The sequence below is a fragment of the Hermetia illucens genome, chromosome 6 (genome assembly GCF_905115235.1).
Source record: "Hermetia illucens chromosome 6, iHerIll2.2.curated.20191125, whole genome shotgun sequence".
NCBI lineage: Eukaryota > Metazoa > Arthropoda > Insecta > Diptera > Stratiomyidae > Hermetia > Hermetia illucens.
This window is the reverse complement of record NC_051854.1, coordinates 39,233,516-39,258,670: the sequence shown is the minus strand read 5'-3', so window position 1 is coordinate 39,258,670 and position 25,155 is coordinate 39,233,516. Positions and strand designations below refer to the sequence as shown.

The window sequence follows — 25,155 nt, the reverse complement described above, 5'->3', positions numbered from 1 at the left end:
CCATTCCGACTTTTCTCGCGGCTGGGGCCAATTATGTTTGTGGCCGCATCAATGATAACGCTCCTCAGGTGGTTGTGAAGATCATTTGTTGATGCTTTTTCTCCAAAATATCTGATAGCTGCGATTATTGCGGCATCCACTCCCCCCTTATATATGTTGCGGAGGACTATGTTGTAAATGGCTTCAGTATTCACTTCCACCTTATTGTCAGAGGGAATTGTAGGCGGTGTTGTAATTCGAGCTCGGAGCACTATGCCAACGAGATGGTGATCCGAGTCTATATTGGCCCTCCATATGTTCTGATTTTCATTAAGGCTGAGAGGTGGCGGTGTTCAATCAGCACGTGGTTAATTTGGTTGAAAGTAGTCCCGTCTAAAGAGGCCCGCGTATGTTTGTGGACTGCTTTCCGTACAAACCAGGTATTTCCAACAACCATTTCGTGCGATACTGCTACTACTTCTACTCCGAGCACATGGTTTATTGGATGGCAGCGGTAATTTATGGTGTAGTGGCTCTCCTTCTGGAAACCGATCCATCCCTTGCAACGCTGTTACATCAACCTTATATTGGGACAGTGTATCGACTAGCTACTGAGCAGCATTCTTTCTGTACAGGGAGCGCACGTCCCATGAGAAAATGCGCAAATTGTTATTCCGTTGTCGTTGCCGGGTTCGTCGTTTTAAATTCCATTCTGGCCGAGGATCTCTCTGTGGCTTCGTAACATCGATTTTCCATGTAGGGTTGTCGACCCTACCCAAACTGGAGGACCAGTTAGTATAATTTGTCCCGTTTTTAGGCGCGGGAAACTCGCCTTCATCCTTCTCCGTCTGCAGTTTTCCATTAAGAGAGAACTCCCAGCGATCACCACGTGGAGGTGGAGGTACGGTTTGGTAGTAGAGCTGTTGGTGTTGGTTCAGCAGACATTTCCCAGTCACATTGTGTTACAGAACTCAGATGCGATGTCGTCAGGCCCTGCTGCTTCCCCGATTTTAGTCGTTTTATTGCCTCCTTGCCTTTAGTGGCGCTGACAGATGGAATTTCTCGAAACGTGCTTGTAGAAGTGGAGCATGAGCAAATTCTTCGTCATATTCTCGCCATCTATCCATCCCGGCTCATCGATCGGTAAGCAAAGCATCGTTATTGTCATTAACGAAGCAGAATTATTCGATATTCTGTGTGCGCTGGTGCTGGCTTTTAACAAGTGGATACAGATCTCCCTCTCCGTCCTGAGTGTCCTTTTCATCCTAAAGATTTTTGTAACGGACAGCTCGGGTAATAGCGACTGCTTTGTTCGTTTGCCGATTGGCATCCTTGCAAATTTACCATTTGGCCAGCCTTTTATCATCGAGAAAGTTTTGGTAGAGGCATTTCTTTCCACGGACCTTGATTTGGGCATCGTTATTCCAAAGCCAAGTATCTCGATTGATGAACCCGCTTACTTAGGCCGCTTTGTGGATCGTGTGTTTAACTTAGTTCCACGATTCTTTCACATTTTTTATGGTTATCGCTTGAGATCTTTTCCCTTTTTTTTGACGCCAGAGTTGCCAGAAGGCATCTTTCTCGGCGTCCGATCGACCTGTTTGTGATGAGCTGATATAATAGTGAGCTTCATCAGGCGTTCATCAAATCCCTGAGATGGCAAAGCCGACACCACCAATCGCTACCATTTAATGTAGGAAGATGAGACAATCCTTTGACGAAACATATATTCACAACTACAAGGTCATGGGTGTCTGCAAAATCGACGCTCGCAATTCTCATTGCGTGCTCCAAACACTTTTCTCTCGAGGTCCCTGTTGTCCGTCTACCTTTTCACCCACATGATCATTAAAGTCGTCCGATATAGTCATCAGCAGGCACGTTGCAAGTCTTTCCATCGAAAAGTTGCCAGAAGGCATCTTTCTCTGCGTCCGATCGACCTGTTTGTGATGAGCTGATATAATAGTGAGCTTCATCAGGCGTTCGTCAAATCCCTGAGATGGTAAAGCCGACACCACATTGAATCTGAAGGCTACCACGCGTTCGCGTTTTATGTCGCAGCTTTTTGCATCGCAACATCGACTTTGTTGGGAAGTACAAATATCAATGCGCCTTTGCGAAGGGCTCTTGCAAGTTCTTCCGTGTTTTCAGTGAGGGTGCTGATATTTAGTGTATTTATTAGGTTTTCTTGGTTTACCTGTCACGGGACCTGTCAACAAGAGAGATCAGGTAGGATTTGGCATAGTGGATAACTCCAACTATATTTTATTCATCTCTTTCCCTGATCTCAGCATTTTATTTTTATTTTACTGAGGATACTACGTTACCTGCAACCCTTGTCCTTTATCTAGGTTTAGGAGTGGGGAATAGTAAAGAACCGTCTAACTTTTGGAATGGGCTCAGTTTTTGGTAGCAGCATTGTCAGTTGCTGGATCCAGTCCCGGCATGGGAGAAATTGAAACCTCTTTTGCTGAGACATCCGAGATTCCCTTTCTCTCTACACCACAGTGACCAGGCATCTAGGGGAGTTTCCTGGTACTTTTATTAAATTGACTGAAAAGTATTATTACTAAATTTCATCTTTTGTTCAATTTTTTTTTGTGAATACAAATGAAGGGGAGTTACTGCATGCAGAACCAGCCAACCTTTCTCTCTAAATGCACCTTACTAATCTTTGTTCTTCTACAAATCTTTGACAATAGCCACTTGAATTCGAGTGTTACGCGGGCTTTACTTCCCGCATGTCTGTCATCTTACTGGAAAAAATCGGAATGAGTATGTAGCCAAGAAGGAGTGTATCTTTCTGTTCGTTCAACATTATATTTCCATTTCCATCATTTTTACCAATCAATATATTCATACGTAGACTGAGTGTCGTGTCGTGCAAAACGTGCACTACTTTCAGTTTCGTGTGCCAGCAGAAGAGGTTTTGTTCTTCGCTTTGCTTTTGTGTTCACTTCCTCACCGAAGAAATTAAGTACCACCTTCTGTTTGGTCTGTATTCATCCTTGTTAGAACTGCAACGGCATCATCGACAGCCTCTTGAAAAATCATTCGCCTATCACACGTCCAGAGTGAATAGAGTTGGCTGAATGATATGCCTATTAAATTGGTGCCTTTCAAACAGAGAGAATGTAGGAAAGATTCCGTACATTTAAGGGTATGTGAGTAAAGCGCTGCCTAATCTTTTAGTTAAATCTTTATGTAATACGTGTGATCGCCCCTGGAAAATGATGTTTGGTGAAATATTGTGAACACAATCAGCACCCCATAAATTAGAAGAACAGTATAGAATAGCAAACAGAGTATATTACATATCTCTGACTTCATGTAGAGAATTTGGAATAGAATAGATTTGCTAAAGTGTTTTGATGATTCCTTAAGATCTCATCAGACGCAACATTAGCAGTAGCGTATGAATGGAGGAGATTTTCAGTTTCAATGTGCAAGGAAAGCTTATTAGGATAAAATAGTTGGAAACAATGCGGAAAAACTTAAAGAAGAAAACAAATTATGGGTTTCACCAATGTGCATAAAGCAGTGTGTAGGGCGCGGGACGTGGGATGTTCTGCGTAGCGGTGTCCGTAACCAAGAACAAAGAGGATTGGTGAGAGGGCACTTCCTTGTTGGACACCAACAGGGACACGAAACGGTTCTGATACACCCGCCATACTTCGAACTTTACTTTTCGGATCGTGGTAGAGTAATTGAACCCAGCGCACGAGTTCTTCTAGCACTAAGTGTTGTCGTAAAGCATAGCAGATGAGTTCGTGTGGCACACGGTCAAACGCTTTCTCTAGATCTAAAAATGCAATGTAAGGACGATGCTTCTCACCGTGTTTCTCCATGAGTAACGCAGCGTGTATTACGTCAGTAGTTCCGCAGTTTTTGACAAATCCGGCTTGATTCATGGTTATTTCAAAGATTTCGCGAATACGGTTGTCATGAATGCGTTCAAAAATCTTCATGGTATGGGAAAGTAACCGGATCGGATGGTAATTTGAACATTCTGATGGACTACCATTCTTTTTCCATATTGGAACAGTTCTTGTCAGTCAGATGGTCTTCTTCCTTCGTGAATAACCCGATTAAAGAATTCACTGAGTCACAGTGTTGGGTCCCAGCTCTTCGCTTTCCAGAGCTCAGATGCGATGTCGTCAGGTCGTCTGGTTTTCCCCGATTTCATTTGTTTTATTGCCTCCTCGACTTCAGTTCCGCTGACAGTGAAGTCCTCAGTGTTTAACGTAGGTACCTGTCTTGAGACTTAATCCTACGGCCCTCTTCAGGCACGGATTGATTTTGTGACCACAATCAGAGCCCCGCTGAGACAAGCGCAACGGTACCAGTCTATACCAAGTGCATGGCTTAGCATTCATACTGGTGGATGCAAGAATTACCTAAATCTCTACCGAACTAAGAAGTACGGCACCCGTGTTGATATGCAACACCACGTCGAGGCTCGAAGGTCTCAGTTCCGCTGACAGGTGAAACTGGTCCAAATATCGGCAATGATTGTTGAAGTGGAGGATGAGCAAATTCTTCAGTTGAAATCTGCTCGAAGTATTCTCGCCATCTATCCGTCGTGGCTCGACGGTTGGTAAACAAAGTGCCGTTCTTGTCATTAACGCAACAGAAATGTTCGATAAACTGTGTGCGTTCGTTGCGGCCTTTAGCAAGTCAATACAGATCTCTCTCGCCATTCCGAGTGTCCAGTTTATCATAAAGATGTTTGTAAAAGTCCGCTCGGGTGATAGCGACTGCTTTCTTTGCTTCCCGGTTGGCATTCTTATAAATTTGCCAATTGGCCGGAGTTTTATCATCGAGAAATTTGTGGTAGAGAGGTTTCTTTTCACGAACTTTCATTTCAACATCTTCATTGCAAAAGCAAGTAATTCGGTTGATGTACCGCTCACCCGGTTTGGTGACCCCGAGCTAATTCATAATTCCATAGCTACTAGCATGACCTGATTCTAGAAATATTTTTATACCAAAGGCAACAAAGCCATTGTTCACCAGGGTTATATGAGAATATTAAACGTTTAGTTAGAAGGTGCGGTCACAAAATATGAGCTTCAATAACAGCGAAAAAACCCATACTGGCAATTTAAATTTAATCCAATAATTTTTCATTTCAAAAGATAGATTTGCGTAGTCCAGGTATTCCCACCTATGCATCTTCAGCAACTCCGATAATTCTATTCCAAAACAATGATGAGCTTACGTCTCGATTGTGTTCTAATATAACGCTGCAGCAACTACAATCACTTGTGCACTGTGGTGCACTTGCAGCTGTCAGATTGCACGGTCAGAAGATTCGCTTTCAAATTATTGTGTTAAGTGAGTGGAAATCGAAAATTTGTCTAGAACATAGGCACGACTCATTGTGGCAGGACATTGCTAGGTTGACTCAAATCAGCATAGCCAGTGCCAGCAGAGCGATAAAGAATAAGACACGAGGCTGAGTAGTTGCTTTCCAACTCTCTACAAATTCATAACATCCGTTATTAGTGGAAGGGTCAAGAGACACTTCGAAACCAAAAACATTCTGTCAAAAGAGCAGAAGGGCTCCGGAGTTGAATAAAGGCGTTGCAAGTGGCAACTTATTATCGACTCGGTAACAGTAGGACGACCAATTAGAGGCCAAAGAAATCTCTTTAGCGGTTATATCGATTACGCCAGGGCTTTTTACCATCTTGTCAGTGCATTCATCTGAGGGTGACAATACCTCAGAACCCATCCATTTACGGAGGGGCTTGTATGGCGCTAAATCTGGCTTCATGGCTACTAAATTATGCTAGACGGGATGGTTTCGCAGTGAGATATGACTACATTGACGTAGTTAGATGACATCAAGTTGTAAGCTGGTATTGATGGCCATCTTGCATCTGACTATGAAATTCAGATCCGCAAAGGTCATCATGAGTCGCATGCCGGACATAGTGTTGCGTGACCTTCACTTCCAAACTATAACCGAGGCACTCCTACAAGCATCTAGGAATTCTGGAAGACACCCATGCTCGAGTCGATGATCTCAAAGATGCTCTGCTGTTCGAATTCCTACGACGTGCGAAGCTGGTGCTTAAATTGCATCTCTCGCGGAAGAACAAAATAAAGGTACTGAATTAATTCGTTATCCTTTCACTGCATATACTTTCGAAATATTACTGTGGACGAAAACCAATCTGAAAACGCAGAGCGGGGGAACCAATCTACTACGCCCAATTCCAAATGCATCACCCAAATTCAGTCCTGAAGCGGATGAACCTGTTTCGTGACATGAGAGGAGTATAGTTGACATTGGGCACAACATCACGCCAAGTTGACTCTCTACGCGCTTTTTTTTATAGGAACAAGCAGGCGAGTCCATTGCATGTGATTGTTTCGTAAGGCATTGCGGCTGTTTCCACTGAAGTTCATCGATCTTTCAATCCTCTGAGTGGGGTGAAGTGAGACGAAGAGCGGTTGGATGAACGGTCGAAAGCACTCAGGGGTCACCAACGATCCTTAATGCAATGAATCGTTTTCGATACGGGGAGTGGCGTCCCCGAGGTGCCCGAGTAAGTAGTTTTGACCCCCTATCTGGTATAATACCTGCGTCCTAGGTAGTAGCCTTGAGAAAGTTTCTCGGTGGAGAGCGAACTGCTAATGACCGATACACGCCGGGACACACTGGGAGTTCCCAGAGCCGTCGAAAACTCCTTGTCGATGTCGATGGAGTGATGTGAGCCGGTGGTGATTGTGGCGTGTATCAGCCAGGCCCTCCGGGACCCTGGTCGCGTGGTGTGCATTGAACCGATATTAATAGAACGCGGTGCCCCGACCGAGGGGTAGAAAAGGCCATCAAACGCGAATGTCCGGAGGTAACCAATGTACGGATTGGTATCACCTCTGTGAACTCCGGAGGTCAAAAACTCGCTGTGGTGGAAGTTGCGGAGCAATACGCGAGGAAACTTCTGAACAGCGGGAAAATCAGAATTGGTTGGGTAGTATATAGGATACGAATTCGAACCGCCTCAACCAAATGTTACAAATGTTTGGATTATGGGCACACGTCTGCAACCTGTTGGGGACCTGACAGAAGGACAGAAGGTGCGTCCTATGCAGGGACCGTGGCGAGTACGTTACCCACACTGCGGGCTCGGGGCGGTGTCCAATCTTCAGAGCAGAACTGGAAAGAGCTAGGACGCGGTTAACATGATTCGCATCCTACAAATCAATATGCACCGGAGTGCAACCGATCAGTAACTCGAAAAATTAGGGCTCTGCGGAAAACTCTGTTCACTTTAGGCGGAGCAGATGGATCGCATTGTACGATCACTATTCCCTGCGCATCCCATACGGGATGATGACGTCGACGCGGAGAGCGTCGAGGACTTTCCACTTTTCTCTATAAAAGAATTGGAACAGACAGTCATCCCTATGAAAAGCAAGAAGGCGCCAGGACTCGAAAGTATTCCAGCAGAGGTAAACAAACTGGTATTCCAACACCGGTCAGACATACTGTTCGGCGCATTCCAACGTCTGCATGAAAGAGGGCATTTTCCTTGCTCGTTGGAAGGTGGTGAGGCTTGCGCTGATCAGCAAGGAGAAAGTCGATCCCGAGTTCCAGCAGTGTCAAGCATGCAAAGTGGGCGGTATGAAGCCCACTTTGCATGCTTGACACTGCTGGAAAAGTGCTCGAAAAGCTCTTTAGAAGTAAACTTGCTGAAGCGATACGCACTGCCAGAGACTTATTAGGCGTACAAATAAGTTCTGTTGGTTTTCACAATAGATGGGGTAGCTTGTTTTTTATTCCATTGATCCACATTTCCAAACATTCATCAGAAAGCTACTGTCAATAGGCGCAAACGTCAGTATAAATTATTTAATTGAAGTGTAAACAACAATACTTTTTTCATCAATGAAAATGGCCAATTTTGTGTGTTTTTGCGAGGGGTTCTACTTCATTATTTCAATATGAAGAAAAAAGCAACCGAAAGTCATCGCATTTTGGTGGAAGTTTATGGTGACCATGCTCTATCTGAGCGAACGTGCCAGAGGTGGTTTGGACGGTTTAAAAGTGGCAATTTTGACTTGGAAGACGAAGAGCGCGCCGGATGGCCAACCATTTTTGAAGATGAAGAATTAGAGGCATTGCTCGAGCAAGATCCATCGCAAACGCAAGAAGAACTTGGAAAAACATTTGGAGTCACTCAGCAGCCATTTCCCACCGTTTAAAAGCAATGGGAATGATCCGAAAGGTCGGAAATTGGGTTCCGTATGAACTGAAGCCAAGAGACGTCGAACGCCGTTTTTTCACGTGCGAACAACTGCTCCAACGACAAGAAAGGAAGGGTTTTCTGCATCGAATAGTTACTGGCGATGAAAAGTGGATCCATTACGATAATCCCAAGCGTCGGGCAACGTGGGGATACCCCGGCCATGCCTCATCATCGACGGCCAAAGCGAATATTCATGGTGAGAAGATCACGCTGTGTATATGGTGGGACCAGCTAGGTGTGGTATACTATGAGCTGCTAAAACCGAACGAAACGGACACGGGCAAACTCTACCGACGTCAAATGATGCGTTTGAGCCGCGAACTCAAGAAAAAACGGCCGCAATACCAGCAAAGGCATGATAAAGTTATTTTGCAACATGACAATGCTCGTCCACATGTTGCACAGCCCGTTAAAACATATCTAGAAACGTTGAAATGGGAAGTCCTACCCCACCCGCCGTACTCTCCAGACATTGCTCCTTCTGATTACTATTTGTTCCGGTCGCTGCAGCATGGCCTGGCTGACTAGCACTTCTCCAATTGCGAGGAACTCAAAAAATGGCTCGATGAGTGGATAGCGGCCAAGCCGGCCAATTTTTGGCGCGATGGTATCTATGAATTGCCTGAAAGACGGAAGAAAGTGGTGGCTAGGGATGGGCAATACTTTGAACAATGAATGTGTAACCAATTTTTCACAATAAAGCTTCAAATTTAACAAAAAAACCGACAGAACTTATTTGTAGGCCCTATAAGTTTAAAAGCCCACCAAAAATTTACCTTTTAATATTTTCTAATTATCCTAGTTTGCGGACCGTGAAATATTGTCCACATTAAAATGTCGTTTAGTTTTTTTTCCTCGGATGAACACAGCGCCCTCCAGCGTGGCAGCAGAAAAACACCTTTTTTTGGAGATGGGTGCATAAATTGACACATATTCCAAAAACTAGCTACGATATCAAGCTGAAAAATTTATCACATATACTAGAGATATCAATAAACATATGGTGAAAAAATCACGTTTCTATCTTTATTGAGTCCTTCAAAATAATTTTTCGAAAAAAGGCGAAAAAACGGCCTTCACACGGGATGACCCTCTTAAGCAACGACTATGCGAGTATATCATGCGTTACTCTACAAAGCGCATGGTGCACTGGATAAAATGCGAGCATGGAATTCATTAAATTGTGCATTGCTATGCAGCTCCAAGAACTAACACCCCCTCCTTCACAGTACACTAGGCAGTGCACGAACACTATCTATAAAGACGTCTCTGGCCAGGCACTTTTCACCATCTATTTCGGAGCGGAACCATCTGAAGGAAACCCAGTGGAAAGTTCGTCATCAAGGGCTTTCCCGTAAGAACGTCGCCACGATGCAATCGCTTCGGTTGGGTTCATGTGGAAAACTTGCCGGGGGGGTTCCATCCATGAGATAGACAGTTTAGGGAGAAATGCTTTCAATTTGTGGTAGAGATAGTACGGGAATAGTGCGGCTCGCGTGCATAGTTGGTACCATTCCATTCAGCATAAGTAACAACTTGTGTACATGGAAAAGCAGAAACCATCGGCTGCGCTTGTATCATTTTGATTCCACATCGAGTTTTCACCTTCTCTTTTCCAAGTTTTCGCTGATTCCACACACAAAGTTTCATTCCGACATTATAAAATCTATGCAAGAGCCCGGCTCGATTCCAGTCGAAAGCTTTACGTCGATCCGATAGCATATTCAGGAGAAAGAAGCACTTTCTGGTATCCCCGAAGAGGAATAACGTAAATTTGTTTGTTTTTAGATAGTTCTAGTAATCGTTTGCAAGTGATTATCAGTACATCCTTAATACGCAGATGTTAAAGAACTTTATGTGATTTAAAACTAACTAGTTGGTCCTAACGTGCCTTTAATCCTTAAAAATGTGGAATAGATGCACAACAATGCTTGAAATCAATCCCCGGCTCGTGAAAATTTCCAAAATAATGTGTGGGAGCATTCTGGATGTGTTGAAGTTCGCAGTGTCACCAATGTGCATAGAACAAGGATAATTATTGATTTTTATCACCGACCACTTCGTACGGAACGACAAGGACTCGGCGCATAGGAGCCCTCTAGTAATTGCAAGTGTGCAATTTTTCCTGACTAGTATGGGTTCCCTATGCATATTGGAATATATTCTGAGTGTCCTGGACTCCTCCTCGGTTGTTTCTTCCTCAACTCCTCCAATTGCAAGCCGGTCAATATGCACACTACCTGAAATTCCATCACATGGAATAGACATCCCTGGGGAATGTTTGGAATGCGTTGCGTCACATAAAGCATTTTTCATTCTTTTCCCATTGGAGATGATCAAGTTATGAAAAGCCAGAAAGGAAAAACTAAGTGAAATTTGGAAAGTCCGGGCATATTGAATTCAAGCATGTTTGTTGTGTATCTATTTCACCTAATACATGCATTTAAATTCATCTTTGTTGTTTCTAACTAAATAGATAAAGAATATTCTTGAACTGTTGCAAGTGTGCAAGTGCATTTGGTCGTGATTTGTCTGAGCTGAACGGAATTTTCCGAGAGAAAATTTTTTATTATTAAAAAAGTGATAAATTAACTGAACAAAAATGGCCACTTACGCAGCATTCAAACATGTTGAACTCTACAATGTTGGAAGGACGAAAAAGAGGTAGGTTGCATTATAGTTTCACATCAGATATCATAAGAGTTCAAGATTGAGAGCAAGATAAAAGATAGATTTTAAAGATACATCAGGGAAACTTCCAAGAATTCATTGTCATTATTGAAAATTCAATATATTTTTGAATATGAGAAAAATTGTGAGATTTGGATCCTTTCTTACTAAGTCCTCGATTCGTTCTCATCTTTCAAATTATCTCAAGGACGAGGTTTCATTGATTTGAACCTGAGTAACTGGTTTTCAGATGAGCTTAAGGAGGTCATCCCGTGTGCCGGATCCGTGGAATCGATTTTTTTTTTTGGCATCAATTGTATCTAGAACACTACGAAAGCGGTTGTTACCCATGAAAAGGGGAGAGCTGCCATACTGTCCTTTGAACATTTCAAAGCACCAGGCATGGATGGCATCTATCCGGCAATGCTAAAGGAGGGTATGGAGCATTTAGAGCGACCTGTAAGAAATATTTTTCGAGGATGTCTTGCTCTGGGCTACGTGCCTTCTTCTTGGCAACAGGTTAAGGTAGTTTTCATACCGAAACCTGGGAAAGATGACCATTCTAATCCAAAGAACTTCAGACAGATCAGCTTGACTTCATTCTTGCTGAAAGGTTTGGAGAGACTGGTGGAGCGTCACATTCGTAGAAACGCACTTAGGTCACACCCACTTAGTGAAAACCAACATGCTTACCAACGTGGAAAGTCCTGTGAGTCTGCTCTTCATTCTTTGGTCACAAAGATAGAGGATGCAATTTTGAATGGTGAGTACGCGATGGGGGTGTTTGTGGACATTGAAGGGGCTTTTGACTGTGCGCCTTTTCAAAAACTTTGTGATGCCGCCAGAGCGCATGGTGTTGATGATGCTTTAATTAAGTGGATCCATGCTATGCTAACGCAAAGAATGTTGTGCGCTGAGGTAGGGGTCGATCGCTACCTGACTACGGAAGCAACGAAGGACTGCCCCCAAGGAGGTATGTTTTCGCCGCTTCTGTGGAGTATGCTGATCGACTCACTGCTATGCGAACTGCAAAATTTGCCAATCCACGCTCAAGCTTATGCTGATGACGTGGCTGTACTTGCTGTTGATCGGGATCTTGGAACGGTGTGTAGGAATATACAACGTGTCGTTGATTTGATAGACAGCTGGTGCCTTAGACATGGTTTGTCAGTTAATCCAAATAAAACCGCAATGGTTTTATTCACAAAAAGGAGAAAACTGGATGGACTTTGTCTCCCTGAGATGAGGGGTACTATCCTTCAACTCTCCGAAAAAGTGAAATATCTGGGGGTCACTCTAGATAAAAAACTTCTTTGGAACAAACATGTAGAGGTAAAGATGAAACGAACTCCCATAGCTTATGGGATGTGCAGACGGACTTTTGCCTCGACATGGGGACTCAGGCCTCATGTGGTAATGTGGATATACGTTGCCATCATTAGGCCGATGTTCGTATATGCATCCGTAGTGTGGCGGGCTAAGGTGAGACAAAAAGGTTTTCACCGTAAACTAGCCGCACTGCAAAGAACTGTTTGTCTGGATATCACTGGTGCCATGAGCACGACATCCGGCGCAGCTCTGAATGCACTACTCAACTTGCAGCCCCTGGATATATTTATTCAAAGCACTGCAATGAGAGCAGCTCATAGGCTAATTCGATTAGATCTATGGGAAAACAATGGATGTGGGGGCACAGAGCATTGGAAGAGTTACTGGGTGAATCCAGTTCTTACAATGCCTTCCGATTCTCGTATCCCCATACATCTGTTTGGTAGAAGATATGTAGTTACCCTGAAGCGTAGAGAGGACTGGGAAGACCCAGAGGAATGCGTGGCGGGATATACGGAAGTCTTCTACACCGATGGCTCAAAAACAGAAGAGGGTTCTGGAGCCGGAGTCTACCTCTCGAATAAAAACAAGAAGTGGGCTTTTCCTTTGGGACAATATGCAACGGTTTTTTGAAGCCGAAGTTTATGCGATCCTAAGGGTGGCAAACTGGGTGATTGACGAGCGGTTGAAGGGCAGGCGCATCGCAATCTGCAGTGACAGTCAAGCTGCACTGAGGGCATTGAGCAGTCCTTTGATCACCTCGAAAATCGTTCAGGAATGCAGAAACCGTTTGAACTCTATGTCTAGATTCAAAACGGTGGAACTACTCTGGGTACCTGGTCACTGTGGCAGAGAGGGAAATGAAATCTCGGACGCTTTAGCGAAAGAGGGGTCAACCTCCCTTATGCCGGGACCGGAGCCAGCAATTGGGGTATCAGTAGCATTGGGTAAATCTGTTTTCCAAAACTGGGAACAAGTTTCCCATAATGACAGGTGGCAGAGCCTAAATGCTGCTCGACACACCAAATTTTTCCTGCCAGAACCCAACATACGTACCGCAAAGTTTATCCTGTCGAAAAGCAGGAGGACCTGCAGGTGTATTGTGGGCATTCTGACAGGCCATAATTCACTAGCTGGGCATATGTTCAGAATAGGAATTACCGAAGATGATACGTGTAACTCCTGTAATGAGGAAGCGGAATCCACGGAGCATTTCCTATGTGAATGCCCCGCCTATGGACGCATCAGGCATCAGATCTTTGGTGCCGATGTCCTCCAATTGCGACGGGTAGTATCACATCCACTAACGGAAATCCTGCGGTACGTTAACAAATCCGCAATATTCCGTTAGACGGGGGAGGCGAGTACAATGGGCCAACACGGCCTGGGTGGGGCAGAAGCTGTAGCTTCTCCCCCACCATACACACACACACACACGTATCTAGATACAGGGTCTCAGATTGAATTTAAACAAAACTGAACTTTTGACGACCGATCCCCATGAAATAGGCACAATCACTGTTAGCGGCAGTGATCTGCCCAGAACTGAGCGATTTAAATACCTCGGGTCAACGCTATCAGCCAATGGAGAGCTGCGTTATGAAATTGCTTCACGCATTAACGCAACCTGAATGAAGTGGCCTTCCACAACTGGTGTCCTTTGTGATCGACGTATCAACGAACGTCTCAAATCTAAAATTTACCGCAATGTCGTCCGTCCAGTCGCTCTCTATGGTTCTGAGTGTTGGCCGACCATAAAAGACAATGAACGGCGTTTTGCGGTAATTGGGACGAAGATGCTACGTTGGACTAGTGGCGTCACACGTTTAGATCACATCCGAAATGAGGATATCCGCGATCGTTATGGGGTTGCACCGATCGTGGAAAAGTTGCGAGAGAGGCGTCTTCGATGGTATGGTCACGCAATTCGTGCAAACGAGAATTCACTTGCCAAGATTGCTCTGAACACAGAAGTCGATGGTAAACAACCAAAAGGCAGTCCTAAGAAACGGTGGCTTGATACGCTGGATGGGAATTTGAAAGCCTCGAGATTGCACCCAGATCAGGCATTCGATAGAGCCAAATGGTGAAGCCGATCACGACGAGCCGACCCCGCTTGTGAACGGGACAAAGGCTGAAGAAAAAGAAGAAGAAGAAGAATTGTATCTAGATAATAGTGTATTAGGTTGTTCCAAATGAAACGGCCGTTTTTGTACAAAAATTTTAAACGACTGTAAAGCTTACAAAAATTTATTTATTTAATCAAAATACGTGCCAGTCGATTCAAAACACCTCTCCCAGCGAGATTCAAGAGCATTTATGCCAGTTTCATAAAAGTCTAATTTTCAGGGGTTGATAAACTCATTGAAGGCAATTTTGATGACCCCTTCTTTCGTCAATTGTTATTCCGTCAAAAAATTATCCAAATGCTTAAAAAAGTGGTAGTCGATTGACGAAAGGTCCGGTGAATATGGTGGATGGGGCAGAATCTCATACTGCAATTCGTTCAACTTTTGAACCGTTGTTCTAGAAACATGAGGTCATGCATTGTCGTGAAGGAGTATCACACTATCTCTGTTGATCAATCTTGGCCGTTGAATAATCAACTTTTGGTGCATTTCCTCGAGTTGGGCACAGTATTCCTGTGCATTTATCCTTTCTCCAGGTGCCAAGAAAGAATAGTGGATGACTCCAGCTGTAGACCACCAAACAGTCTCCATTACCTTCTTCGGATGGAGGCTCGGTTTCGGCATGTGCTTCGGTGGCTCAACAGCACCTAGCCATTGTGCTAATCGGCGACGATTGTCGTATAATATCCACTTTTCATCACATGTTACTATTTTGTGCCAAAAGGGATTGCTTTTGTTGCAGGAGAGTAAAAAACTGCAAATTTCCATTCGAAGTGCCATGTTTTGCTCCGTAAGGGCATACCGAACCCATTTGTCGAGCTTTTTACCTCTCCAAGTTGCTGCAAGTGCCGGGAAACTGTCGAATAGTGTACGCTCAGTTTGTCTGCAATGTCTGTCACAGACTGACGTGTGTCGGATTCGACTAGCAAAGGCAGCTGGTCCTTGTCAATCGATGGTCCTGGATGTCCACGTGGCCCACTTTGAAGGTTTACGTCACCTGACCGGAATTTTTCGAACCATCGCCGTGTGGTTCGTTCGCTTACTGTATCAGCTCCAAATGCGCTGTTAATGTTTTGGTCGCCTCCGCCGCTTTATGACCGAGTTTACACTCATACAGACAAAGTATACGTTCTTGGCTCTTTTCCATCTTTTTTTAAGGTTTTGTGCAAAACAAAACCTTATTAAAATCGGTTTACTGTCTGTCTGTCTGTCCGTCACACGCATTTTTCTCGGAGACGGTTATAGCGATTAACACCAAATTTGGTAGAAAGGTGGAAACTGTGAACGCTCACGCATACAGTGAATTACATCCTTTTACGTCCCGTACATACAAAAGGAGGGTGTAAAATTTTTTTTCATCAAATGTAGTCATGTGGGGTATCAAATTAAAGGTCTCGATTAGTACTTTTCGAGGCCGGTCTTAGTTTTGACATTTGTTGTAAAGGTGGGGAGTGCGGGGGGTTGAAAGTGGTCATTTTTTTTAACGAACCCATTCTCAGAAACTATCCAACCGAAAAATCTGAAAAAACTCAGGGGGCTGCCACTATATGGTGCCTAGGCTCCGAAATACTCTCCATACCGATACCTATTAAAATAAAGTTAATAATAGTACATTACTAGAATTTTTGAATTTTTAGTAATTGCCAGGAAAACAACCCCCCTTAAGTTCACTCTAGAATCACAAAAAATTTCTAAAAAAAAAAACGGCCTTCACACGGGATGACCCCATTAACAATTTGCTGAGAACATGTAGGTTTCTGACGCAGTCGAATCGATTGGTTTTGCACGTTATATGCCAAAACCAGCAACAAGTTAGTTCTCTACAGAGAAGGGATAACCAAGATACTTACGACTTGTAATTCGCTTAAGATTTCCTTAAGATTTCTTCAAAATTGTAGGTATTACGAATATCCTTCACTGTTGTATCTATCTTAAGGGGGTCATCCCGTGTGAAGGCCGTTTTAGTTTTTTTTTTTTGTTTAGAATTTTTTTGTGAAGAACTAGATAAAGATACAAATACAAATTTTTCACCATAGATTTATTGATATCTTGGGCATACATAGTAATTTTTCCAACGCGATCGCATAGTTGGTTATCGAAATACAGGACAATTTATACACCCATCTCCAAAAAAAAAGGTGTTTTTCTGCAGCCACGCTAGAGGGCGCTGTGATCATTTTAAAGAAAAAAAAAAAGTAAACGGCATTTTATCATACAGAGTTGACTACAGTCCATAAACTAGGATTATTAAAAAATATTAAAAGCTAAATTTTTGGTGCCGTGTCAAACTTTTTTTTGTGAATTTTGGTGCTTTTTCAATGAATAAAAAAAAAACTACTGAATGAATCGCAATTATCCTAGTTTGTGGACCGTAGAAATATGTTCTGAATAAGTCCTGAAAATTTCAAAGAATTTCGTTGAATAGATTTCGAGCTATGGTAGCAGCCGATTTTCAACATGCAGTTTCGAGAAAAACGCATTTAAAAAGTAGAATGCGGTTTTTAGCCATAAAACCTTAACTGACCCTTAATCTACTATACCTAATCCATAAACCTTAGGTTTCTTCAAGAAACACATGTACAGCTTTGGCTTCAATTCTTTTCCGGATCGATAAATAGCTTTATTACGGCGATCAACATAAATCTGGCATGTGACTTATCACGTGTTTAACACTGTAATTTCCGAATGACTCCGAATATCAAAAATCACTTTCCCCATATAACACATCGTTCAATAAGTCCCGGGACTAACTATGAAAACAACATTTTATCGGCAAAATTCTTTATTATTCATCAACATAATCTCCTTCAAAGGTAATACAATCATTCCAACGCTTCTCTAACTTTTCAATGCCATGTTTGTAGAACGATTTGTCTTTTGACTCAAAATGAGCCTCAATAGCAGCGATCGCCTCCTCATTTGAGCCAAATCTTTTTCCCTGGAGCATCTTTTTGAGATCCGCAAAGAGCCAGTAGTCGCTGGGGGCCAGATCCGGCGAGGAAGCAGTTGGAAGCCTAATTCGTTGAATTTGGTCATCGTTTTGATTGACTTGTGGCACGGTGCGTTGTCATGATGAAAGATGACTTTCTTCTTCTTCTTCATGTGTGGGCGTTTTTTTGCTATTTCGGCCTTCAAACGATCCAATAACACCATGTAGTAGTCGCTATTGATGGTTTTTCCTTTTTCGAGGTAGTCAATGAAAATTATACGATTCGCATCCCAGAATACGGACGCCATCACTTTGCCGACCGACTGTTGTGTTTTTGGACGCTTTCACTGGTCGTACGCCATTCAGCTGACTGTCGACTTGACTCCGGAGTGAAATGGTGAATCCATGTTTCGTCCACTGTCACATATCGATGCAAAAAATTCTGTTTATTGCGAATAAACAGTGCCAAACAGCTCTCCGAATCATTGATACGTTGTTGCTTCTGTTCTATTGTGAGCAAATGCGGCACCCATTTGGAAAAAACCTTTTTCATAGCCAATTTTTGGTGCAAAATAGTCAATGCACTACCAGTTGGTATGTTCACCATCCTAGCTATCTCGTGCACTTTCATTTTGCGGTCACCCATCACGATTTTCAATACTTGCTTGGTGTTTTCGGGAGTTACTGCCTCATTTGGCCGACCCGAACATTCCGCATCATTTGTATCAGCACGACCGCATTTCAAGTCAGCATACCACCGACAAATGGTTGTTTTCGACGGAGTAGAGTTCGGATAACGTTTTTCAAGCCATTGCTGAGCTTGAACAGTGTTTTTTCCCATTAGAAAACAATGTTTTATCAACACACGAAACTCGTTTTGGTCCATTTTTTTCAGGATTGTAAAGGTAGCGTCACTTTAACCACTATAGCTTTCTTGGTTATGTTTCGAATTACATCAAATTTTGACACATCTTATCTGAAGGTTGGTACTTCTGAAACTTGGTATATAAATGGCATTATTAGCGCCATCTCTACGCTAGTCCCGGCACTTATTGAACGATGTGTTATGCCAAAACCAGCAACAAGTTAGTTCGCTACAGAGAAGGCATAACCAAGATACTTACGACTTGTAATTCACTTAAGATCTCCTTAAGATTTCTTGAAAATTATTGTATGAATTACGAATATCCTTCACTGTCGTATCTACTTTGAGAATGTGTTTGAAACAAAGGTTACATTAGTATACCTTGATAATCAATCAATGGTTAGATATCCCCATGTAAAGCCATTTGGAAAGTATCCTCAATCTAATTAAAACCAGGAAATGAACACGAATATCCTTTCGGAATCCTAACAATTTATCGACTCGCAACTCGACTCCCTAAAGCGATTGAATTGATTTAACAAAATCCGTTCATATCACAGCTATCTCTCTTATAAAAATAACTTCCAAGTCCAAAAAATAATTCTTTATCGTGTCGTCTTCTCAGAAATATCCTTTAACAACAAACACATACAACATAAGCGAATAGACAGACAGCAGGATATGATTGGTGACTGGTGGTACCATTTTTCGATTGTCGAATCAACTATTGAATATCATTTGATTCTTCCTCGTGGTGGTCTTTTGGGTTTTGAATTCTTTTACCATTTTCATACTATTGTAATCAAGCAAGAAAGGAATCATACTTAAGGATACTAAAGCAATTGAAAGGGAGGGAGATAAAATGGTGGGAGGAAAAAATCGCTATTGGCATTTTTACCGTAGGTTATTGCATGCTGTACGCCTTTCCAAGAGGAATAAGGAATAAGGGGTGGATAAATAAATTGTAACTTGGTCTTAATGCGTGTAAACTAATCGAAAATTAATAAAAGGCATCTTTTTCGTCCTTCTAATATCACATTTTCGTGTAAGCTTTCATCCCTGGAAGCTGTTATGCGCATTCCAGTTCGGTCTGAAAAAAACTTGTTTGTTTTAGGCACACAATCGTATGAAAAGCAGAAGCTGCTTGTATGTTGGTACCAAGAAATTTTCCGAGCAGAATTCCCAAAAGGGTTGGTATGAAAATTTTCCAGAAGACGACTACAAACTTGCGACAATGCCATATTCATATAAATATGAATTTTCAATAGACCCTAATTTTGAGCCTTCGATTTTCCCACAAAGGAACGGGAAAAGTTTTGTGGAGGAGTTTGTTCTCTTTTTGTCCCTATTTTCATATATTGGAATATGGATACCTTATTGATAAAATATTCTATAGAAGGATGGAAGAGGAAGGACTGTTGCACCAGTCTGCGCCCGCTAAAACCGCTCCCACTCTTATGGCCGTATCCCCATATAACCAGCGTTAAAATATTCCTACGCGGGGATAGTCTACACCAGTACGCTGAAGTTACCAGCTCGTGCACTATCCAGGCTCCATTCAGTCCCTGGAGTTTCTTTGGTATTTTAGATATTACTACGCCTACCACAATCAATTCACCTACAAGGTGGGCTGCAATATCTGCGTTGAAAACATCGCTCAACCTGCTTGACTCCTGTATGAACCTCGGAAAAGGGAATATTACAATGGCCTTTGTCTCCTTAAATGTAGTGAAGCATTCGAGATAGTCACGAGACTCGTCCAATCCAAGGTCGAACCAGGCCTCAATGTCTCCGTTGGACAGCCGTTTGCATTCTTCGGGGGTTCTCGAATAACACTTCTACCCAAATAAGATGACAATCGATTTTCTTTGGATGGAGATGGGAATTTTAAAGAGGCGATCCTTTGCTAGGTTGCAGCAGTGCGTGGAAATGATACCTTCTAAAAGCATCCCCAAGGCAATCGTCAGACACGCTTTTCGGGATCAATCCCCAGCTCCTAGAGTTTAGAGTCACGGTTATTTATGAGTTTAATGTTCGTCTCTGACGTCAGTATCTCCTGAATAAGATTGTAACATTCAATATCACGGTCTCAGATTGAATTTAAACAAAACTGAATTTTTGACGACCGATCCCCATGAAACAGGCACAATCACTGTCAGCGGCAGTGATCTGCCCAGAACTGAGCGATTTAAATACCTCGGGTCAACGCTATCGGCCAATGGAGAGCTGCGTTATGAAATTGCTTCACGCATTAACGCAACCTGGATGAAGTGCCGTTCCACAACTGGTGTCCTTTGTGATCGACGTATCAACGAACGTCTTAAATCTAAAATTTACCGCAATGTCGTCCGTCCAGTCGCTCTCTATGGTTCTGAGTGTTGGCCAAACATAAAAGACAATGAACGGCGTCTTGCGGTAATTGGGACGAAGATGCTACGTTGGACTAGTGGCGTCACACGTTTAAATCACATCCGAAATGAGGATATCCGCGATCGTTATGGGGTTGCACCGATCGTGGAAAAGTTGCGAGAGAGGCGTCTTCGATGGTATGGTCATGCAGTTCGTGCAAACGAGAATTCACTTGCCAAGATTGGTCTGAACATCGAAGTCGATGGTAAACGACCAAAAGGCAGACCTAAGCAACGGTGGCTTGATACGCTGGATGGGAATTTGAAAGCCTCGAGATTGCACCCAGATCAGGCATTCGATAGAGCCAAATGGCGAAGCCGATCACGACGAGCCGACCCCGCTTGTGAACGGGACAAAGGCTGAAGAAAAAGGAGAATATCTATGTACGCTGAAGAGGCCACTCAAAGTTATCCCCTCGGTCAAGGGAACATAACATGCTCTGCCTTTTCAGATGTAGTGGACAGTCTGGAGGCTCACCGAATCCGAAGCGATGCAAACACTTCCTATAACCCAAGGTTGTTATAGGAAATGTTTGCATCGCTTCGTGACAATTTAATTCTCCCATTTTGAAGATGTCGCACTGTTCTTATCATCTCTGCAATCCTCCTCCTTTCTAGTGGCTTTTCGGTCCGGGATTCGCTCCCCTTCTGTTCGTCTGCGAAATCAATCAACGCGAAGGCGGTTTTATCATATAAAACCTATTCCAGACGAAAGGGGTTCCAATACGGAACACTGAGGAACATCTACAGTCGCGATATGTGCTCTTTCGGTCCATCGTCCATATTTATTTATTTATTTATTTATTTATTTATTTATTTATTTATTTAATTAACGGACAACAAACAGATAGAATTCCAATTAATTATTGTCCTCAGGAGGAGGAGGAGAAAGTAAAAAACTTACCCTACATTTAAAATTACTTAAAGTAGGGAAGTTAAAAGGACCAAGCTGTTTTGCATTATAATTACGACAAAGCCTGGGAATCGGGGAATGAAAATAGACTTCGAGCTCCGCGAAGGGCACGTTGAAAATATCTGCGTTACGTGTGTCATAAGACGCAGGACGGCAGGTGATCTCGTCAGCGGCGGAGCAGTCCATCAGGCCCGAGGAAAATTTAAAGAATGTGCATAGATCCAGATAGGATCTACGCTGTTGTAGGAAGGGAAGGTTTAGAAAACGGAGGCGGGAGGGATAATCCACACGAGGGAAGCTTTTCTTAAAGAAGAGAGAACGGGTGAATTTACGTTGCACATTTTCAAGGGCAAGACAATCACAGTTACGAGTGGGTGACCAGATCACGGAGCAATACTCGAGGGTATTCCTCACAAGGGAATTGAAGAGAGCTGAGGGTTGGATGGAGTCAAAATCAGAGGAGGAGCGAAGAATAAAGCCTGACAATTTTGCTGCTCGATTGATGACATCGAGGCAATGGGTGTCAAAGCGGAGCTTATAGTCGAAAGTGACTCCGAGGTCTTGAGTGGAATTTAAGCAGGATAAGGAATGTCCGTCAAGCGAGTAGGAGAAAGAAGTGGGTGAGGATTTTAGGGAGTAGCACATAGAGTGACACTTTCTGACGTTTAGCGCTAAACCATTGGTCGAGCACCAACGAACCAGAGTGTCCAGGTTATTCTGAAGGGAAACACAGTCTATAGGCGACGATATAGCGGAAAACAGCCTTTCTAACCAGTAAAGTAGCCATGAATGTTTAGTCAAAGTGATTTATTACGCGATAACCGCAAATCGGCACAGCATTCTCACCAAAAAAATGGACCGTTATTCTTCAGCGATGAACGAGAGTAGCTTGTTTTATATCGTCCTTTATGGTATTTAAAAAATAAAGAGAAGTCAGGTCGTTTAGTCATTGGGGCGTCGGTAGCAAAACTAACTTCCACCCTTTTTTCTGAGCTGAATCCTTCCATAAAACACGAATTAAATGTGCCTATGAAACACTCAGATCTATTATTATTCTGTTAAGGGGAAGTCGGACCGCGTCCTCAAAAGAACTATTGTACCCCTTTTACTGGTTACCCATTAATCATAGTATCTCAAGCAAGTCTATAACCGTTAGGAATTTTAGTATATTCCCTACTTCCAGACCTTTCAACTTTGCATCTGGTATTAAGTGTTCTCTCAGATGCCTGGAACCTACTTTGCACAAGTGCCGGACACTGTTCCAGAACGTGTATAGAGGTTTCATCACACTACGCACAGAACCTGCAGGCAGTGTTCGTAGATGTCCCTAGCTTCCCTAGGTGATAGTTTAGCTGGCAGTGAGCAGTGAGAATTCCCAAAAAGGTCCTTTTCGGCGAGGTTTAAATAATCCAGCAGTTGTCGGTGTAAGTGGTATGTCACAGCCACGCTCTCTCATTTTGCCTTGTTAATGGCATTCCCATACCAGTTTAGAGTTCACCTGGTTGGACTTAACTGCCTTGATCGCTGCTTGGCTATCGGTGAGAATAGCTATATTCTGCCTCCGAAAGTTCCTTTACAGATTAGAGGAGGCACATTTGTCTATGGTATATATTTCCGTCTGGAATATGCTAGTGTACCTGCCCATTGGCTCAGAGTACATTTTCCTTAGACCAATAACACCGGCACCCGCTCCCTCTGCTGTCAGGGAGCCGTCAGTGTACCAAATAATCAGTTGCTGGTTTAAGCCGTATGTCGCAGCCACGCTCTCCCAGTTTGCCTTGTTACTCCGTGTTTCAAACTTCTTATCGAAGTGAAACCTCGTTGTCATGTTATCCCTTGGTATAATTCGGGATACCGCCCAGAAAGAATATAAATCTTATTTTATTTAGGAAGCCTCACCCCTCACCCGGCCATCCTGAATATTGATCTCCTTACCTGCATCTGTATGTGCAGATGGAGAGGGGTTAATCCCACAGGGACCTCCAGGGATGCCGTTGGGCATGTCCTCATTGTCCCACTGATACATACGCGAGGCAGTCTTTGAAGTTTGTGACCCTCCCTGGCTAACTGGCTTGTGTGCTGAGCTCAGTTCTGCAACTCCATTTTTAAGGTTTTGTGTGAAACAAAACCTTATTAGAATCGAGACGGTGTCTGTCTGTCCGTCTGTCTGTCTGTCTGTCTGTCTGTCTGTCCGTCTGTCTGTCTGTCTGTCTGTCACACCCGATTTATTCGGAAACGACTGGACCGATTGTCACGAAAATTGGTGAGAGTATGTAATCTGGTGATCCCTTTACATGCAGTAAGTGGCGCCATCTTGTGTTAAGTTTAAGGGGGGGCTCCCCATACATGTGAATGGAGGGTGCAAATTTTTTTTTCACAGAATGTAGCCATGTAGGATATCAAATGAAAGGTCTCAATTAGTACTTTTCGAATCTGGTTCAATATTTGATATTAGATGAAACATAGGGGAGTGAGGGTTCAAAATATGACCCACAAAAAGTGTAACAGGTCTCGTTCTCAGAACCTATCCAACCGAAAAATCTGAAAAAAATCACAGTGGTGCATCTCTGCGAAATCTAGGCCTCAAAATATATCCGGTTCCGATATCTGCACAAATAAAGTTAAAAATAGTATATTTCCACATTTTAGAAATTTACCCGGCACCCCCCCTTATGTTCATCTCAGAAGTACAAAATTTGGCATGCGTATAACGAAGAACATGGTGCACAACTCGGTTAAGTTTGAAAAAAATCCAACTATTATTAACAAAGTTATAGGGGGTGAAACTTTACAATTTGTTGTGAATTTCGTGCACTCTACAACCCGCATGACGTCATCATCACATATCAATTCGTCAATACCACAACGAAATGAGTTTTTATGAATTGGGTCGCAGAGAATTATTTTGTTTTAGTTTTTTAGTTATTTGTCAGCCAGACATGCGTGTATGTAGGTATATAATAGATGCGTGCTAATGAACTTTGCGGGTAGTGCCTAATTCAAATAGATATAAGAAGTAAATCGGAAATATGGGTACGATCAATTTATATACGTGCATATATGTGTACAGTATTCGGTAATAGGGAGTTTGTTTGTTTAGGGTGAGCGTGGTATCTATGGCTGTAATATATACGTATGTCTCGTAGTTTGGAAAAATATGAAGGATTATGTTGGATTTGTAGCTATATACGGACAGAAAAATGTGCGTTGAAGTTTCTCACATAAGATGAACACAAAACCTTTATACCCGAAGCGCGAGCTTCCGGTATTCCGACTTGTTTTCCTACTATGGACCTGCAAGTCATCAGAGCCCTCGTAGCTTTCTGACAGATGTTTTCGACATGCGTCTTCCAGAGTAAAAGCAATAGTAACCCTTAGTCCAATTTGGATTCTCTCACGTATGGTATGCTTACATTTGCCCCTACCGATTAAAACAATGTCGTCTGTATAACCCTGTATTCCGGTATTTGTTAGCACGTTCAGGAGTTCGTCCACAACCATACTCCTCCACATAGACAGTTTCAGTTGACACGGATGTAGGAGGTTACGCTTCACGAACGTTTTGATTACGAACAATATTAGGCAAATGGTCTAAAAGATTTAGGGTGAAAAGGATCCTTTTTAGCCGCTTTCGGAATAAAGACCACTTTTGCCCGTCTTTCATGCCCTTGG

General features: G+C 43.0%; 1 protein-coding gene across 8 annotated transcripts in view; it reads left to right on the top strand.

Moving 5' to 3' along the window:
- The window catches only part of LOC119660414 (microtubule-associated protein Jupiter), a 213,556-nt gene that overhangs the window by 133,197 nt on the left and 55,204 nt on the right, over nt 1-25,155 (top strand). The window contains exons 1-2 of one of the 8 annotated variants that reach the window (XM_038068955.1): nt 9,745-9,987; nt 10,717-10,904. The exons of 1 other annotated variant lie outside the window; for it this stretch is intronic. In XM_038068955.1, coding sequence (XP_037924883.1) covers nt 10,843-10,904 — 62 coding nt within the window. In that variant the 5' untranslated portion in view covers nt 9,745-9,987; nt 10,717-10,842. Of the gene's footprint in view, nt 1-9,744; nt 10,052-10,079; nt 10,098-10,716; nt 10,905-25,155 lie in introns of those variants that run through there. 6 more of the 8 variants (XM_038068954.1, XM_038068953.1, XM_038068958.1 and 3 more) reach the window with 6 other exon arrangements.